This window comes from Tetrao urogallus (genome assembly GCF_951394365.1).
Source record: "Tetrao urogallus genome assembly, chromosome: 1".
NCBI lineage: Eukaryota > Metazoa > Chordata > Aves > Galliformes > Phasianidae > Tetrao > Tetrao urogallus.
Window position 1 is genome coordinate 51,265,820 of NC_136813.1, and position 19,297 is coordinate 51,285,116.

At 42.7% G+C, this 19,297-nt stretch overlaps 1 protein-coding gene across 6 annotated transcripts in view; it reads right to left on the reverse strand.

Moving 5' to 3' along the window:
- Window positions 1–15,178: 15,178 nt before the first annotated feature.
- Window positions 15,179–19,297, reverse strand: part of DOCK9 (dedicator of cytokinesis 9) — a gene marked incomplete at both ends in the record, with an annotated part of 119,665 nt that continues 115,546 nt past the window's right edge. For all 6 annotated transcript variants that reach the window (XM_079542527.1, XM_079542526.1, XM_079542524.1 and 3 more), the window contains 4 exons: window positions 15,179–15,301; window positions 16,946–17,084; window positions 17,239–17,339; window positions 18,227–18,417. In XM_079542527.1, coding sequence (XP_079398653.1) covers window positions 15,179–15,301; window positions 16,946–17,084; window positions 17,239–17,339; window positions 18,227–18,417 — 554 coding nt within the window. The remainder of the gene's footprint in view (window positions 15,302–16,945; window positions 17,085–17,238; window positions 17,340–18,226; window positions 18,418–19,297) is intronic.

The following is a 19,297-nucleotide window of genomic DNA, read 5'->3' on the forward strand; positions in this document are numbered from 1 at the left end:
TAATAATGAGGAGCACCTGCAGCCCGCACTTAATTCGGACGTACAGAAGGCTTCTGTGACCCTGATGGAGAGCTCAGTGTGGACTGCTGATGTTGCTTTGCATGGGGGGTAGTTTGCTTGGAGGAGCACTACCCCCCATCAGTTACCACTGACTCCTAACGTTTTTGACATAGAACCATTAGCATTGAGGGCACCTTAAAAAGCCAGGTATTCCAGTTCCCCTGCAGTGAACAAGGACACGCACAGCTAAATCAGCTCGCCTGTGCCATTGACCACCACACTCTGGACTCAGTCCTGCATCTGGTTCTTTGCCCATTGAACAGTCCTGCCATCAAATCCATATCTGTCCAGTTTGGGGAGAAGAATGTTGTGTTGTACTGTGTCAGAGGCCTCACTGAAGTTCAGATAGATGGTCAGTGTCTCTTCCCTTCACAGCATCTTAAAAAGCCACTGTGTTGGTCAAGCAGGATTTGCCCTTGGTGAAGCCATGCTGGTTCTCCTGTGTCACCTCTCTGTCTTCCATCCTTTCTTTCGTTCAGCTGAAGAAAGAGCGTATGGTTATACCAGACTTACAGCACGTACACCTGTAAGAAGCAGCTTATGCTGTAGAAAGAGAAGCATACTGGATGTGCCTGCCTGCAATGCACACCCAGCAGCACAGCAGGCAGTGAGTCCCTGCTGAGGTCGGTCTGGCCAACAAGCAGTCCAAAACACAATGGCTAACGCCAGTGTTTCTCCCATGCAGAAATCACTGAGGTGCTTCTACCGTTGTTGAGCTGTTAGAGTAGGAAGATGAGATTTCTCCCCTGAGAACTAGATTTGGCCATTTAGCCTCTTCTCCTTGTATATGCCATGGTGGTGGACAGGAATGTGGGTTTGTTCCCAAGCACATCCTATATAAACTGTGTGCGTTTTGTGAAAGTAAACAATAGGCCTCAAATGCCTAGATGCCTCCTAGAAGGAGACATCCAAGAGAGAAGCATCCACGAGAGACACTGCAAGCTTTCCTAGCAGTTTGAGATAAATATGCTACGTGGGTCACATCGGCTTCCACTCCTGTTGTCTCTCAGAACTGAAGGACTCTCTTAAACCAAACGTAAAAAAACTGTCACACAAATACCCCAAAAATGAAAACAGAGAATTAATTCTGATGAGTACAAATGTTTTAATTCACCCCACAAAGGTAGAGTTCCAAACAATTGCTTCACGGGAGCTTCTGGACTGGTCCGTTTGCATCCAGAAAGCTGATGCACTAAGGATGATGTTTGTGGGAGCTTTTTGTCACCGTCCCACTGACAGGAGCAGAAGCCGAGCACAGAGGATTTGGAGTTCCTTCTTGGGTCCATTTCATAGGAGAGCTGAGAAGACAGCAGGACTACTAACAGCAAATGCTCCTCAGAGATAGAGCTTCACCCTGTTTCTGTAAAGCTTTGTACTTGGAGGAAGCACGGTGCATTTTCAAGGCATAACAGAGAACTTGGGGAGCCTAACTTCAAACAGTTAAGCTACATGTGGTGATCAGAAAGTACGGTATGTGACTTCTGACTTCTGTAAACTGGGCAGGTTAAAACTATGAATTATTCCAAGAATGTGTCCTAGCACAAACATCTTGGCTCTATGGGCGGACATTTTAATTGATAGGTATCTCACTCTGTCATTAATTAAATGCCACAAAGTAGAGCTCAGCGAGAGGGTTTGAGTACAATTGTTGGTACAATTGTTTTCTTGAAGCCCTGGCAGAGAAATGTGAGGAGGAGACTTGGATCAAATGGGAAAGTTGATAACAACTACTGGTTATTTAAAGACCGAGAACCTGAGCTACGAGTGAAGATTAAAAAAACCCAACAAATTAATGTTTGTTTAGAGTCTGTGTATTTAAAATCTCTTGGCAGATGTTTTTGGCTCAGTATTTCAAACTGGAAGAATAGTAGTAAGCATAAAGAAACTGCAAACCTGCAGCTCGTCACCAAGTAGCCATTATTGTGCAGAAAGGTGGAAACTGATTCGGGTAATGCATTAATTGAATATGAACAGAAACTGACGGTTTTCCTTTGGGCTTTGCAGTGGCTGTAGGCAAGCAGTGGTTGCTTATCAGTAACTACCCCTCCCATGAGAAGTTTATCATCACATTCTAGATTGTGAATCCGAGGAAAAAGGGATTAGTAATCAGATGGTGCATAGAAAAGCTTTTCAGAGGGTACCTGCCCTTTCTGATATAGCCGAGGCATCCTACTAAAACCATGAACATTCAGATAAGGAAGAAAACAACATGAGCTCACCGTGACCTTTCCCATAACGCTGCATCATTTCATTTCTTGAAGATAGGGTGTGCCGGTAGGGCAAATGCTTGGTTGGATGGCAGGAAAGGGATCACGAGGCTGAGGGGAGGCCTGATGGCTGCTGCAGCTGCTCACGGGGAGCAGAGGGGCAGCGCTGAGCTCTGCTCTCTGTGACAGTGACCGAGGGAATGGCATGGAGCTGTCAGGGGAGGGACAGCTGAGGGTTAGGGAGAGGGCTGCACCAGAGGGCGGTGGGCACGGAATGGGCTGCCCAGGGCTGTGGTTATGGCATTAAGCATGCGGGAGTTCAGGAAGCGTTTGGACACCGCACTCAGATGTAACGTTTGATTTCGGGCGGTGCCGTGTGGAGCCAGGAGTTGGACTCCATGATCCTTGCGAGTCCCTTCCAACTTGAAACGTGCAATGATTTCGGGCCTGGGGACACCATGGTGGGCCAGCGGCAGCTCAGCTGCGTGCAACTGCAATCAGGCCCAGCCAGCCCCAGCAGCTGGGCGCTGTATGCGCCAGGTTCTGAGCTTGGGGCGTCCAATGAAGATAAACTTTGCCCTCAAAGCACACAGACCTGCTACCTTGGGAGCACATCAAACCAGAGCAAGGGCATGTGTGGGAAGAGCTGAGCCGTGTCGGGCAAGGCTCTCCTCTCAGCAGCAGGCCTGCTGTCATGTGCAGGCCAGAGCGGAGGCAGCTCCTCTGGCAGGCTGCCCGTGCTCACGCTGTGTGGGCGCAGGGCAGAGAGGAAAGTGGGAAGGAGGGCCCAGACCTTTATGTAAATAAAGCAACTAAAGTAAGCTTTACTTACCTGGAGCCGCCCTGGTCTGATGCCAAAAATCTGCGGCTCATTAGCAGTGCCTGTGGCAGCAGGCAGTTAACCAGGCGGGTGCAGTGAGTTAATGGTACATGATACACTGTAAAATCACTTCTGTCCAAAGTGGGTTTTTATTTTTCCTCGAAACACAACTTGAGGTCGATAACTCATCGTTAAGAGTGTTTATTTCCAGCTCGTTTACTCTCCAATAACATTGTCTTCTCTGCAGCACCTGTCATGTTCCCCTGTAATTTACTGCCAAGGAGGGTGGATGAGCAGCCCCATGTGAGCATCTGTAGGAAATGGGTGCCCTCCTCAGGTCCAAGGAGCGTCCCTACTCTGCTGGCATTTTCCCCTCTTCCACTTCCTCCTCAGACCCGTCTTGCATCATGATGGCACCTCCGCTGGTGTTCCCTTCCGGGGGGAATGTGAGGGGCAGCTGTTCTGAACTGAAAAGGGGAAGTGCAGAGCTACGTGGAAAACACCATTTCAAGGAGGTGCTGAAGGCCTTGATTTCAAGCTTGGAGATTCCAGCCTTGAAATATCCCTGCAGTCGGGCCCTCAGCCTGCAATGCTGACAACCAGCAGACATGGTAAGCGCACACTGTGCTGTGTTTGGGTGCTGCACCAGGAGAGCAGTTGGGCAAGCAGAAATGCACGGTGATCCCAAAGCTGCTGCTGAGCCCTACCAGCCTTTGGGCAATGCCCTGCTGAGCCAGTGGAGCCTGGTGTGCCAGTGAGGGCACTCCCAACAGTAGCGTGGGGCAGGCAAACAGGAGAGCTGGCTGAGTATGAAGGGCGGCTGGTGAGTGAGGGAAGTAGGGCACAGCAGGGGAATTCCTAACTCCAAGGCTTGATGGTTCCTTCCTACTGCAGAGAAACAGGCAGCTTTGAAACCTGGTAATATATTTAAGAAAAAAAAGACAAAGAAAAGTGTAGGTATCCTGCACTCGTTTGGAGTTCAAGCCTTTCCCTGTACAGTGTGTCACCAAGGGCAGCGCAGGTTTGCTGAGTGTCATTTGAAGCATACCAAAATCTCTAATGCAGCTCTTCATTGAATAGTTTGTTCACTTTGTACTTCCACAACGATATTTTTCTTCCAAAACTTTGGATTCGTGTTGAGACCGGATATCTCTGAGTGAACGTTTGGGCTTTTCAAGGCATCATATCTGCTAAAGTTTTATCTTCAGCATGTTTTTAAGCAAACTGTACCTAGATTTTTTTCCTAAGGATGGCACGTTGGAGTCCCACCAGGGCAATAGCTGCAAATACAGGATGAACTGTCTTGTAAACTTATGCAACCAGTCCTACAAAATGAATCATGGTGTTGACAGAAAAATGCAAGGACAAATGTCATCTCTTGACCAACCTGTGTTTTGACTCAAGAGCACGTTAAAGACTTACAGAATCATAGCATGGCTTGGGATGGAAGGGACCTCAAAGATCATCCAGTTCTAGCCCGCTGTCACAGGCAGGATTGTCAGCCTCCATTCAGCCTGGTCTTGAACACCTCCAGGAATGGGACATCCACAGCTTCTATGGGCAGCCTATGGCATATACCTCACTGCCCTCTGTGTGAACAATTTCTTCCTATGGACTTGAAGTGACCCAAGATTTAGGAACTGCTGTAATCTATCTTGGAGTTGTGGAGGTTATGGTTCATGTGGTATACACATTGCTAAAGATACTTCTTTCCACTTAAATCCTATAAGACTGGATGCTCGCTTTTTCAAGGGAAAACACCTGTGACACTACATCGTTTTTGGGGTGGGACTTTACACTCTGTATAATGCTTGTCCAAATTATAAAATAATACATTGCTCTTGATCTCAGTGGTTATATTCTTTTTTTCTTTGTTTTTTGTACTCCCTTGGGCAAGTAATCTCCCTTGAGCAAGTAATAGGGATGGGATGCCTCTTCACCTTCCTACAGTTGGAAAGCCCAGGGTTTGCACTTACTTGAAATTATTTACAGCGCTCAGCCCGTATTCCCAATTAAGGGAAGGTGTTACTTTGAAGGAAAAAAAAGGCCAGCAACAGCTTTTTGCTCCTTGCAAAGGCTTCTAAGTTAAACACTTCCAATACAAAGGCAAGGTTAGGATACAACAGTACATAAACAACCTAAAATCACATCATGTTTGCATACAATATTTCATAAACTGTCCTGCATGTCAGCACGTTGCGGTGGCAAAAATGGCCAACAAATCAAATAGAAACACCAAATATTACCAGGGAAACAACATATAAATTGTGGTGTTGTAACAGTCACCTCATTTGGAGAATTCATATTTTGCAGTGCCACTTAAGAGATTTGAAGGGACAAGGGAAGATTCGGGAGCCTCTGGAAGTTACTCAGACACCTGCAGCTGCCCAGCCCTGGGCTCCATCTCACCTCATGGTTTGTTCTTCAAAGTGTCAGAGTTTACAGAGTTTGTAGTTCATTCTCTTCTACAGCTTTTTCCAAAGGAGTGAGCTTTACAGAATGGACTGTGGTGAGCCTGGAGGCCTCACATCCAGGCTATGGAAAAATCTTCTAAGATTTAAGATTGCCAAAAGTATACAACGGATACACCGTATACAGAAATATTTTTTATAAATGGAAACAATCCCTCATGACACAAAATCAATGCAAAGCAACATTTCCCAACAATTTATGTTGAAAAGTAAAGAGAAGGCAGGGAAAAGGCACGCAAACAGAATAAACAGTGCTGGTTTCATTTGACTGGGAGCTGCTGTAGAGCAGACCAGCCCTGTAGTGCTCTTTTATACAAACAAGTGATTACAGCTGGCCCTGAGCAAAGCTCTTCAGCACGCTCCTAGCAAGATACTGATAAAGCTCTAAAAATAGGCAGCTGAGAACGGAAAGGCAAGTTGTTATGGAAAGGCCATAGGACACCTGGGCACTTCAGTAACGGGCTCTGCAACCACCAGCCAGCAAAGCAGGGCGGTGTGAGCTGCACCGCTCACTTGGACTGGAGGGCTGAGAATCAATTTGTGCATCAAAAGTTAATTCGGGTTTATCCCTGCAGAACTGCAGATGTTTCAGATGGAGCAAGTGCAAGTATAGAGCCCACTTGTATCTGACTTAATGCTGGAGTTAAGCATGTCCAATCAGACAGAAATATTTGGCTGCCTCCTCCCCTTGAGACACGGTTACGTTTCATTATGTTGTATCTACAGGATGGGCCTGTAGGTACTGACCTCCTTTCTGATAAAATCGGGTTACCTATTTACTCTTGTTTCCCCAGACTACACCCTTTCCTCTACTTACTGGTGTGTCCCAATGGGAGGCATCCATGGGCATGTTCATCCTCCTGTAGAGAAAGATTAACCCTACCCTCTCTTTGAGAACTCTCTAAAAGTGATCAGAAAACAGAAAACATGGCCACAAGACAAGGTATCATCTTCATCCTCCTTTTCCACTTATGTCTTGTTCCTCGAGAAACTCCACAGTTCCTGTTCGTCACGGGTTCTGCTAAATCCAGCTCCTTTTCCTACTGTTATCAGATCACACAAACTCCTAAGGAGACCTCTTGGCCATTGCTGGTTTTGGTTTGGTTTTTTTTCCTGTGGTGCACACTCTGAGCTTTCCTGTGTTTGACTTAGGAACAGCTGGCAGTGGGTATACGCTTGCCATTGGGAGCACCCAAATCAGTAGCCCTGGGCTGGCATCTGTGGTGTGCTGCATCTCGCACTCGGTTGGAACCATAGCTTTTTCACAGGCAAACACTGCTGACTGTTTTATTTTTCTATAGTAGCCTCAGAGAGTTTGTACAGAGTCACTTGCTGCCTCGATGAGGCTCCTGAATGATGCCCACCTTGTTACGTGGTGCCATCAGGGTTGTTAGTTAGGTCGTGGTTGGATTCAATGATCTTTAAGGTCTTTTCCAACCTGAGCTATGATTCCACGATCAGCAGAGAGAACCAGCTCTGGAGTGGGCCCTGGCAAACTGTAGCTGCAGGGTGACTCCGGTAGGAAAGGACAGAGAGGAGATTTAGGACACCATTATAGTACAGATGTGCAGATAGGTTCAACATTTTGGTGTCTGGCTCACCTTACACATGACGCTCTGAACAACATCCCGGTAACAACCAAGAAATGTTCTGTCTGATGGCTTTTTTTCCCAAGCCTGAGCACTGCTAGCATGTGCTCTGAAAGGAGCTGAACATGGCAAAGACTTTGGCTAAACAGCTGATCTGTGGGAAGAACAATTACTTTTTGGCCAGACCAAGGAAATGGAGAAGTGTGAAAAAGGAGCATTCAGAGATGGGGCCTTGCAGACGCACTGGTGAGCAGAAGGGCTGCAGGCAGTCTGCCTAGAGGAAGGCTTTATCCACAGGAAGCTGTGGCAGGAACAGGCAGACCAAGGATCAAGCAGTACCTCAGAAGACAACAGCTGAGAATGACCCAGCATTTGAGTGAGATGGTAAAGCTGAAAGGTTAGTCTGGGCAGAAGGGATACGCTGCTTCTCACTTATCTCTTGTCCTTCACAGGGTGGGACACGCTTTGTAACTTCTGCTGTTAAGCAATGCAGCTGTACGCATTATGAAACTATTGCCACATTCTGCCAACAGGCACTGCTGCATTTTGTATCGGGGTGAAGTTGGAGTCACATGGACTGCTTTTAAAATGACTTGGGATTATGGAGTGCTATTAAACTGCCATTTAGCTTTCATGGTAGTATGTGGATTTTATGTCTGACATATTCTACAGTTGAGAGGCAGAAGGAATAGAAATGACAAAGTGTAGCCACTTCTTCATTCTGCAGCTCTGTTCTTTATAGCTAAGAGGTTCTTGGGAGCCACAGCTTCAGTGAGGGGGAAGCTGAGTCTGAAGGACGGTCAGGAGGCTGGATGGCACTGTGACCGAAACCATAAATTTTCCTCTTCTTCTATCACCCACGAGTAATTTAAATAAGATATCAATCGGTTATTGTTAAATCTCGGAGCTGGAAAGTTGTTCTGATGACAGCTGTGCATATTAGCTGCACGAGCTGCATTAAAAAATGAAGGAAGGAAGATCTAAGGCAGTTTTTGGTCAAGAACTTGTAAGCTTCAAGGCTGTATAATGCATCCTGGTAGGAAAAGAGGGAGATTTGTTAACGCTTTAGTTTACATACAGCATATAGCTAAGGATATAGTTAAGATTATGTGTATTAATACCTAAATAGAAAGGAATAAACATTAACTACAATATAGAAACAAAAGAAGTAAACTTCAGAAAAGGGCACTGAAACAAGTAGAACTAGAATGCTTTTTATCAGACGTCATGAAATCATGGAGGTGGCTGGAAGAGATCTCACAGCCCGTCCAGCCCCAACCCCGTGCTGTGGCAGGGCTGCCCCCACCAGCTCAGCTGCCCAGGCCGCATCCAACCTGGCCTTGAGCCTCCAGTGACGGGGAGCCACAGCTTCTCTGGGCAGCTGTGCCACACCTCAGCGCTCTCTGAGTCAAGAATGGCTTCCTGACATCCAACCTTCAGCTCCCCTCTTTTAGCCTAAAGCCATTCCCCCCTGCCCTTTCGCTATCAGGTGGCTTTATAAGTCGGGCCCTCTCCTGTTTATAAGCTCCCTTCAAGTACTGGGAGGTCGCAGTGAGGCCTTCCTGCAGCCTTCCAATCTCCAAGAGAAGACTCCTTGTAAATGAAACTGGATTTGGGAACTCCAGGTTCTAAGAACTTCTGTGCGGAACCTTGATTCTTTTAACAAGCTTTAGCTTCAGCTGACCGTGGACCTAAAAAAGACCATTAGCTGTGAGCGAGTGCTGCAGCCTCAGCTTTGTACCACACGTGTTGCCACAGCTGGCACAAAGAAGGGATTCAGTGATTACATCTGCTAACTGCAATGAATATCAGACAGAAGAGATGAGGACCTCTGGGACTGAGCACAAGTAGTGAATGCAGTGGTTGAAGTGGGATGGAGAAGTGGTTGAAGGGGATTAAGAATCTTTATTTCAATTTCTTATCTGAATTTGCTTGGCTTCAGCATCCAATTGCTATTGTCTTCTTTGTCCAGATTTAAAAAGCCCCACAGTTCCCACCATGCTCTTTGGCATGGTTTCTTCTTGTGTTATACACTTTTCAGTTTTCTGCTTGGCAATCAAAATAATCTCCCCTGGATCCCACACTGTAAAGGATTTTCTTTATCCCTCAAAACAGTGCTTTTTCTCCTTATGGTCAGAAATTTCTGATTTCAACACTTTAAAATGTCAGCCCCACTGCCTTCCCAGTAGCATAACATTTTCATACTGTTCTCATCAGAACTCTATGGCAGAACATAAACTCACCATAACACATTCCATTTGTATTCGCTTGTTGCATCAGTGCTCTTCACTGCAGAATGACACCAAGAGTTTGCTTATGTCAAGCTGTGTATTCCAAACAATCCTTAAATAAAAGAATCAGAATCAAAGAACCATAATAATCATCCACTTTTTCAGCCCCCCTGCTATGTGCAGGGCAGCAGACCAGGCTGCCCAGAGCCACATCCAGCCTGGCCTTGAATGCCTCCAGGGATGGGGCATCCACAGCCTCCTTGGGCAACTTGTTCCAGTGCATCACCACCCTCTGTGTGAAAAACTTCCTCCTAATATCTAACCTAAACCTCTCCTGTCTCAGTTTAAAACCATTCCCCCTTGTTCTATCTCTATCCACCCTTGTAAGTAGCTATTCCCCTCCTGTTTATATGCTCCCTTCAAGTTCTGGAAGGCAGTGAAATCCTTTTCAGTTACTGCTTCCCAAGAGACAACTCATACATTTGATTTTCTTGTTTCTAGAAATGTGACTTTGCAGATGGTAAAACCAAAATACTTACAGGTCCACATCAGTAACAGTTCAAATCTGAGAGACTGCAACCTTTATTTTTATACACTTTAAGTTGGTGTGATTTTTGTACTTTCTGGTAGTTTCTGTACTACCAGACAAAGTGTTGGATAGTACCACTACTACACCGATATTTACTAGCAGAATTTCACATGTGATTTTCCAGTAACGGTCTCTGAAAATGTTAGCCAGACTGTTCTGCACCAGGACATGTCCTCGATTAGAAAGGTCTACTGTAGGGGGCTGCAAAAAAACAAAAACAATACGGAAGCACAAGAAGTAGCAAGGGTTGAAGCATGTACTGATAACAGCAATCGAAACAGTAAATGCTGAGGAATGTGCTGTCTGCATCAAGAGCAGCAGGCTTGAGCTCCAATTGGGCTACAGCTTTGTGACTTGTCAGCAGGAGACCTGAGCTCTGATAACAGGAGGATGGTGGTACAGTCACAGCACGTGGCAGAATACTTCCTGCTGCCCCAGCAGGCGGAAAGGCTGCAGCAATAACGATACGAGAAAACACAGGCAACAGATAGCAACCTCCCTTCAGTCTTATGGGGCATGAGGTAAGCAAGGCTGAGGTGGAAGATCACGCAGTAACAGCTGAAGGATACATGCATCCGGCTGAAAAAGTTTGTCCTTGCCAGTGAAGTACCCACATGGCGAGGCAATTGCTCAGTAGAGAGCATTGCTTGTTGTCCATAGTGCTCTTCAGCCAGGCTGCTGTGACCACCTGGAAATTTGTATCTTGGAGCTCACAAGCAAGTGGTTTGAGAACAGCACTGTGCAAAATCAGAAAACGTGAATGACAGAGATTAAATGCCATCTTCCCTTTTCCTGTGCTCTTGAATTAAATTTTGTTAACTCCCTACTACACCGTCAACGTGAATTACAAAACATCCCCTAAATTCAGAGTTTTTGCAAATAGAGACAGCTGTTTGACCAGACCCATATTCTGTATAAGCCTATTTTAGTTCCTCTTCATTTGAATCTCATAATAGATCTCCTGGTGCCTCGGTTCCCACCAGTACCATGGCAACAAGAACATAATCCTCCCACATGGCCTTTTCTGAATATTGGGACAATGTAAAGAAAATCCTTCGATTTCTGTACTCTCAGACCTCTTTCAAAGGAACATTATTAGCAGAGCAGAATCTTTCAGCCAACTCTCATTACACTTGGTTTCAATTTTTATGCCTGTAGATACTGAATGCCTCATAGATATAAAGCTCCTTTTGGACCATGTGGGATCTATAAAACGCTTTGTCACCTCCACATGAAAAGCACGTTTTCTTGAGTGTTTCTAAAGACAGAACACAAGCATTTTCAGCCTATCTCCACACGTAACCACCTGCCTAGTAATGAGGCTGTTTCAAAGCTAGCCTGATTTCGGACAAATGCCTGATTATCTTCAGCTGCGCAAGACAGATTTTTCTAGTGGCCATCTTACATTCCAAATATTCTGTACTTCAGTTTCTATTTCCTCTTCTTCCCACTTAAATACTCCACTTTATAAAAGTCATTAATCTACAACATTTCTTCAAGTCCAGACAATTTTTTAAAACCTGATTTGTACCAATTTCCTTGATCAACAAGCAGTTGAGATTTAGACTTCTTTGAAACCGAGCAAAAATCTCATGTTGTGGTTATTGCAGACACTTGTTAACAAATACCAATCTGATCACAGGTTTCTATGCATGTATAGTAATTATTTAATAATAATAATCTATAATTCAAAATGTTAAGATACAGTCCTTTCTAAAGGGCACTAGGTAAGTTTATTTCACTACTGGCTTCACTACTTCAAACATGTCTCTCAAAATGAGTCAGCTTCTCCCCTCGCTCATCCCTGCAGTAGGCATGGCAAGTTAATTATCCAGTTTGACAATACAGACATTTGTTAATATATTGCTACTTTGTGCTTTATTTGTTAGCACATGACTTCAATTCTCTTCCCGTTCTGAGTGGTTCTGAGTCACCAGTACCCATGTCCAAAACAGATACTATATTTTAGTGTAGGGTGCACCTCCTGTTTTGTCTTTCTCAAGCAAATTGTAAGTGGTTTAAAAAACAAACATACATAAAACCAAGATATATAACCACTCTAGGCACATTTAAATAGATTGTTTCCAAGCTGTACTATCTATTTTTACAGTCAACTAGCACACTGGGAGGAGATGATAATGCTTCAAATTATCCATGCAGAAGAAGGGTCCATCACTTGTAATGAGAGAAAGTTTGAGCAAACAAAAAAAAAAACCCAAACCCAGCCCTCAAGAGACTGCTAATGGATGAACAAAAGTGGATCACTGAGCTGAAGTGAATGACATGAGGTTCAACAAGGCCAAATGCCGGGTCCTTTACTTTGGGCACAACAACCCCATGCAGCACTACAGGCTTGGTGGCTGGATGACTGTGAAGAGGAAAGGGACCTGGGGGTGTTGGTTGATGCTCGGCTGAACACGAGCCAACAGTATGCCCAGGTGGCCAACAGGATCCTGGCCTGCATTAGAAATGGTGTGGCCAGCAGGAGCAGGGAGGTGATCATCCCCCTGTGCTCAGCACTGGTGAGGCCGCACCTTGAGTACTGTGTTCAGTTTTGGGCTCCTCACTACAGGAAAGACATTGAGGTCCTGGAGCGTGTCCAGAGAAGGGCAGCGAAACTGGTGAGGGGTCTGGAGCACAAGTCTTATGAGGAGCGGCTGAGGGAGCTGGGATTGTTCAGTCTGGAGAAGAGGAGGCTCAGGGGAGACCTCATTGCACTCTACAACTGCCTGAAGGGAGGTTGTGGTGGAGAGGGATTTGGCCTCTTCTCCCAGGCAACAAACAGGACCCGAGGAAATGGCCACAAGTTGTAGCAGAGGAGGTTTAGGTTGGACATAAGGAAGAACTTTTTCTCTCAGAGAGTGGTCAGGCACTGGAATGGCTGCCCAGGGAGGTGGTGGAGTCGCCGTCCCTGGCAGTGTTCAAGAGGCGTCTGGATGAGGAGCTGCGAGATATGGTTTAGTGCTTGTGGTGGCAGTGCTGATGGGAGGATGGTTGGACTAGATGATCTTATAGGTCCTTTACAACCTTGTGATTCTATGATTCTTATTTTTGTCACAGGCTAAATAGTTATGCTGACAATTCCTCCACTTATCAAACGTATAAAAGGTGTTTGCTGCCTTACATTCCTTGATATTGATTATTATGGTTAAAGTGGCTACTAAATCTTTACTAAATCAAATATAACTCTGAACTTATCTCTCACTACATAGCATACAGAGACTTCTCAGAGTTGTTGAATGAGCAATGAAGAGGACAGTTTTGCTTAACTAAGGCTGTTTCTTGCAGTTATCTGTATGCCCTTGAGAACTTATCTGTTTCATTTACAACTTGTGCAATTGAAAAAAAAACAAAACTAATTACTTAATAGCTGTATCAGAAGTTTCAGCTCCCTTCGTAGTTGTTGTCCTAAGAATGTTGACTAGTGCAAAAGCATGAAGCCAATTTCTGACCAGACATCTTCCAGGCCTCAAATTCAATTTTTTCAAACATTAAATGCCCACTCAAAAGTACCCATCCAGCTGTTTGAAGCATTTTCTTGTAGAGAGATAGATAAATCTTCCCGACAGACATCTGGTTTTCCTCATGCACTTGAAAAAACATCTGATCTCTCACTTTCACTCATTTGCAAATTACTGGCGTAAAGCAAATTAAACCAGGATGAGCTGTTGGGAAAAACCTGATATGAGCAGCAGCAAGACATTAATTTGATGCCGTGCCATAGAAAATGACAATAAACTTAATGTGAGAAGGCGAAATGATTGCTACAGTCATTTAATGAAGAGTTTGGAAGACTTCCTAATATTAACAGCAGTGGTGAAAATATCCATTAGTTGTCATAACGTTTATGTTACTTGGACCAAACAAGATGGATCCCAAATTGTTGTTTTTTATCTAATGACCTACAATTCCTCCAGCACCAAGAAAGAGGACATATATATAACCCCAGAAGCATCTTCATCTAGTCTCCGACTTAAGCTGCAAAAAGTTTTTTAATTTTAATCAAGCTTTCATCTTTCACCAGTTTTATGGGCAAATCTAAAATAAAAAGCAGAACACACGGTGAGAAAAGTAACTACTTTTTTTCTTTTAATATAGATGTAGTACAGAATGTTTAATTACAGCAGGACAGTGCTTCCAGTTAAATAAAATTAAAAACCTTTATTTCCCCCAAATATAAAATTACTAAATTAATGTCTTAAAAGAATAAGAATATGGAAAAAGCTTTAAATTATACCACCATTTACCACAGTAACCATGATCAGCAATTACATACTCCATCGCTTTGGCAAAAAAGTACTTTTTCTTTTAATAACTGCATATAAACCTAACATAGCAAAGACTGTATACATCTTTATATTGCACTTATTTATATACATGAATAAATGAACAGTAAAGTCTGCATATACTTGGAATGAGCAAATTTTCACAATAACCTGAAAGCAGGAAAAGAGCTGGTATGAATATTAAAAATGCTTAGAAATGTAATACATTTATGTACAGACTGTATGGACTGTATTAACAAACAATATGTACATAACAGTTTACTACTAATGATAGTTTAGTGTAACTCCATGTTCATTAATACAGACCTTTGGTTGTATTCAGTTGTTCAAGATCCAAGCTCACATACTTCCAAAATGCAACAAGGTATAAAATAAAGCACAACAATTTGCCAAATGGTACAAAAACTACTACTGTCAGTTTCATTAAACCCAAAAAACTAGTGTCTCTGTCTAGTCCCAAAATAATTCCTGTACTTGGAATCAATCTCTATGTGCCAAACACGAAAAAAGAACATCTGAATGTTACATATCTGCAAAATTACATCCCACAACACTTTTTGTAATGTGCAATTCATCTTAATAATACTTCCTAATGAAAAGCAGAAATTAACTTCAACTTGATAATTTCTCAACACACACTTCTGTGATGACACTGTGAATGCTTTTAAGTGTTACCAGGAAGATTAAAAACTACATGTGCACCTCCTTTACTTATTCTAAAGGACTATACCAGTAACTGCTATTTGCTTATCACTGTCTGCATTGATATCTAAGTGTGCTCAGACTTTTTTATGTGTTATGCAGCTTGCACGTGCCCAACATTTAGCTTCAAAATCATCCTGAGTCTGCACACAACGAAGCAAATCCACACACCTAAGGAAAAACTAAATCCAACAAAAAAGCCCCACCGTACTTTACAAAACAATCATGCAACTGAAGAAGAACTGGGCATCCCATGAACTGTTGTGCTTGTTGGAGTTCCACTGATGGCGTTGAAAATGTGTAGCGAATTGGGCATAACATTGGCCTTTTCTTCAACCGGAGTAATCTTAAAATGGAAAACGTACAGTCATCAAAATGTTCCAAAATGACACAAGCAATTACAAACCAGATATTAAAATACTGCTTTCTATAGTTCACCGAAAGGACTTCATTTCTACCATCACAGAAGCACAGACCGCTTTTGCTGGAAGCCCCCCTGACCAACTTTCTTGGCTCAAGCAGGGTCATCTAATAACACCTACTCACCCAGAGGACGAATAGAGAGAGAGAGAGCAAACTGAACAAGGTACACTTTTTATGAAGAATATGAAGGTTCATCCTTAGCTTAGAGGAATTACACAAAGATTAGACCAACTAAGAGCAAAAGTAAAGAAAACTAATTACCATCCCATCTGATATTTGCAAGCAAAGGGGAAAAAAAAAGAAAAATAAGTTAAGATTATTTTATACAATTTTCCACACAAAGTTTTTGCAATTCTTCATAAAACACACCATTGTAAGACAGCTAATAGTTGCTGCTTTTTTCGGTGGCAAAACAAACACTGTGAGAAGCTTTTTCTTCAAGTACAGCATCAGGCAGGCATATAAGGGTAATATTCTTAAAGATTTGGCTGAAGGCTTTGTGATCCTAAGCCTTCGAGATGAGATGAATCTAATTTTTCTTTATTTTTTACATAGAATGTTTTAATTACTATGTCTGTATAAAACCCACAATAGTGGGCTAATAGTGTACATCAATGCTGTGCATTCATATTCTGTTCACTGCTTCACAGTGTCATTTGTTCGCCCCTTCTCTTCGTTTACTGTCATCCAACTTGATTGACTCCTGAAGTTACAAGCATGACATCTTTTCTCCTATCCTCAATCTTTGGAAATTCACACATGAGAATTTTTTAAACATCAGCATCTTGCACTGCATTCTGATTATTTCTTCCTGTGTTCAAACCATCATCATATTTTTTTACTTTTTTCCTGCACCAGTGTAGGATTATTTTTTCTTTCATTATCACTATCTGTCCAAAGCATTTTCCTCTCTTCTCTGAAGGGATCTTCTGTACAGTTGTCTAATTCTCCCATACACTTCATTTATTTTGATCAGCTGTCCAATCAGTTCATCTCCTTCCTAAAAAAACACCACTGCCTTCTACTTTTCAGTACATTACATTACAGTCCTGTTTCTTATTAGCTCTTTTCCTGTTTGCGGGATCATTCAAGACTGCATACGTGAGGTAACCTTTTTTTTTTCCTAAAAAAATAAAAAAGCATGTTCTGACAAATGGTTCCACCCCCTACAAACCTCATCTCATCGTATTTTCCATTATCAGTGGCTACAATAAACCTATTTTTGTGATAAGCTTTTCTCTGTCATGGTGTAACAAAAGAATAAGAGAATGAAAACAAATCCTGTGTACATGCATTCTGCTTCACCAGAATCTATAGCACAGAGCTACTCAGAACACAGTATTTGAGAAGAAAAGATGAGGAAATAATAGAAAACAGAGAAGCACATGAACAGAACTTCATCCCACTGACAAACTGTTGAATGCAAAAAAATTGCTATGCTTGCACTCTGAGAGAAATAAAAAGAAAACGAGTACAGTTCCCTAAAGTAAAGCATAATACATGCTTTCCCTACACATTTCAGCTACATTTTGAATAGTGGAATGCATAAATTCATCTCAGCACCTACTTGCTCATGCATTATTTCAGAAAGCTCTTTTGCCATTTCTCTGTAGTTGGCTTTCATTTCTTCTTGATACTCCAACTGATCTTCCTTTATAAGTCGCTCATTCACACCAAGAGCATGCCCACAAGCTTCAACAAATTGCCTGGTTTAGATAAAATGATAACAAAGATCTCAAAAAGGAATACAAAAACCAGACAAGTAATTAGAAATGCTACTTAAAACTGTTTTTAAAAATCTTTTGTCAGTCTTGAATTTTTATGTATTTTATTAAAAAACAAACAAACATGCAAACATACCTAAACACTTCCTTCAGTAGCTTCACTTTATTGTCTGGGTATCTTTTGGTGTTCGTGTCATCTAAGAAAGCTCGTGCGTATGCTAATGGACCAGCATTAACCTAAGAACAAGAATTACAAAATACGGTTAGCTCTCTGACTTACTGTCTTTGCAATAGCAGATAACACAATTGTCCTGGCTTTCTCAGTAGAACACAATTATTTTTTAAAAGCATCTAAAACTAAACCAATCAAACAAAAAAACTATTAAAAAAAAAAAACCAACAAAAAAAAACAAAACAAAAAAACAAGAAATCCTGGATTTTCTTCATAAGAAATAACTAGTAAGACCAGTACCATATTGATTTCTATTTGCCCAAATTCACGCACAATGTGATGTGTATCCATACACAATGCGTGTGTATCCTATTTTGGTGGATCTGATCATTTCTTTTTACTACATTCAGCCCTTGCTTGCCTTAGCTAACGATGATATAAAAAAAACCCAAACAACATAAACATAAACTCAAAACATTACACACTGAGATTTTCTTCTATTGTCCTTCTCCTGTATTTAAGCTCCCCCGCTTCATCCCCTACAAAACCAGCAACAAGCATGCTGAACCTAATGTGAGCAGATGTACAGCTAGATAAATGGTGTGAATTTTGGCTCAGATGGGAAGTCACTTTATTTTATTCTAGTTATTATTATTATTATTATTATTATCTGCTTATTATTTTATTTTATTCTAGTTTCAGACCACCAAAGATTCCAGAAACATAATCATAACCCTTGCATACAAATAAGTGTCAAGTGATCAGTGTTTATATGAAATATTTTTATTGTTTTTCCCGTTCTGGGAAAAAACTGCCAACAACAGCAAGCATATTACTGACTTAGGACATACTTGAATACTCACAATGAAAATTAATGGTAAAATGCTACTTTGATACTTTTTCAGTGACAGAAACAAGCGAAAAAACGGAATGGCAAAGTGAACGGTCTTACCTGAACACTGACACTCCCTTGTAGCTTCAGCTGCAATTTGATCATATCTACTTCAGCTGAAGCACAAAGCTGCCTGAGTTCTGCAACTTTCTTACTCATTTCATCAATGGCTACTTCAATGGGGTTTAAATCGGTGTGGTGCTGGTACATTACTGGAATGCGTTTCTTCACATATGGGAAGCAATGTATAGCTGTGGACAAAAATGAGTTTAATGAAGTTTTTAAAAGGTCTTTGAATAAAGTGAACTTTGAGAGAACTGTAAGTGAAAACTCGTCATCCGCTTTAAAATACATTACATAATTTAAAATACTGCCTGCACAGGGAAACAACACACTGATTTAAATATGCATAGCTTTACATGTATTAAATCACAGAAGCCTCACTGTTATTTCTATAACAGTAACAAAGAAATAAAACATTAGAACTATGGTTGTGAAGAAGAGAAGGACCTGGGGGTGTTGGTTGATGCTCGGCTGAACACGAGCCAGCAGTGTGCCCAGGTGGCCAACAGGGCCAACGGCTTCCTGGCCTGCATTAGGAATAGTGTGGCCAGCAGGAGCAGGGAGGTGATCATCTCCCTGTACTCAGCACTGGTGAGGCCGCACCTCGAGTACTGTGTTCAGTTTTGGGCTCCTCACTACAGGAAAGACATTGAGGCCCTGGAACGTGTCCAGAGAAGGGCAACGAAACTGGTGAGGGGTCTGGAGCACAAGTCTTATGAGGAGCGGCTGAGGGAGCTGGGACTGTTCAGTGTGGAGAAGAGGAGGCTCAGGGGAGACCTCATTGCACTCTACAACTGCCTGAAGGGAGGCTGTGGTGGAGAGGGGTTTGGCCTCTTCTCCCAGGCAACAAACAGGACCTGAGGAAATGGCCACAAGTTGTACCAGAGGAGGTTTAGGTTGGACATAAGGAAGAACTTTTTCTCTCAGAGAGTGGTCAGGCACTGCAATGGCTGCCCAGGGAGGTGGTGGAGTCGCCGTCCCTGGCAGTGTTCAAGAGGCGTCTGGATGAGGAGCTGCGAGATGTGGTTTAGTGCTTCTGGTGGCAATGGTGATGAGGAGACTGTTGGA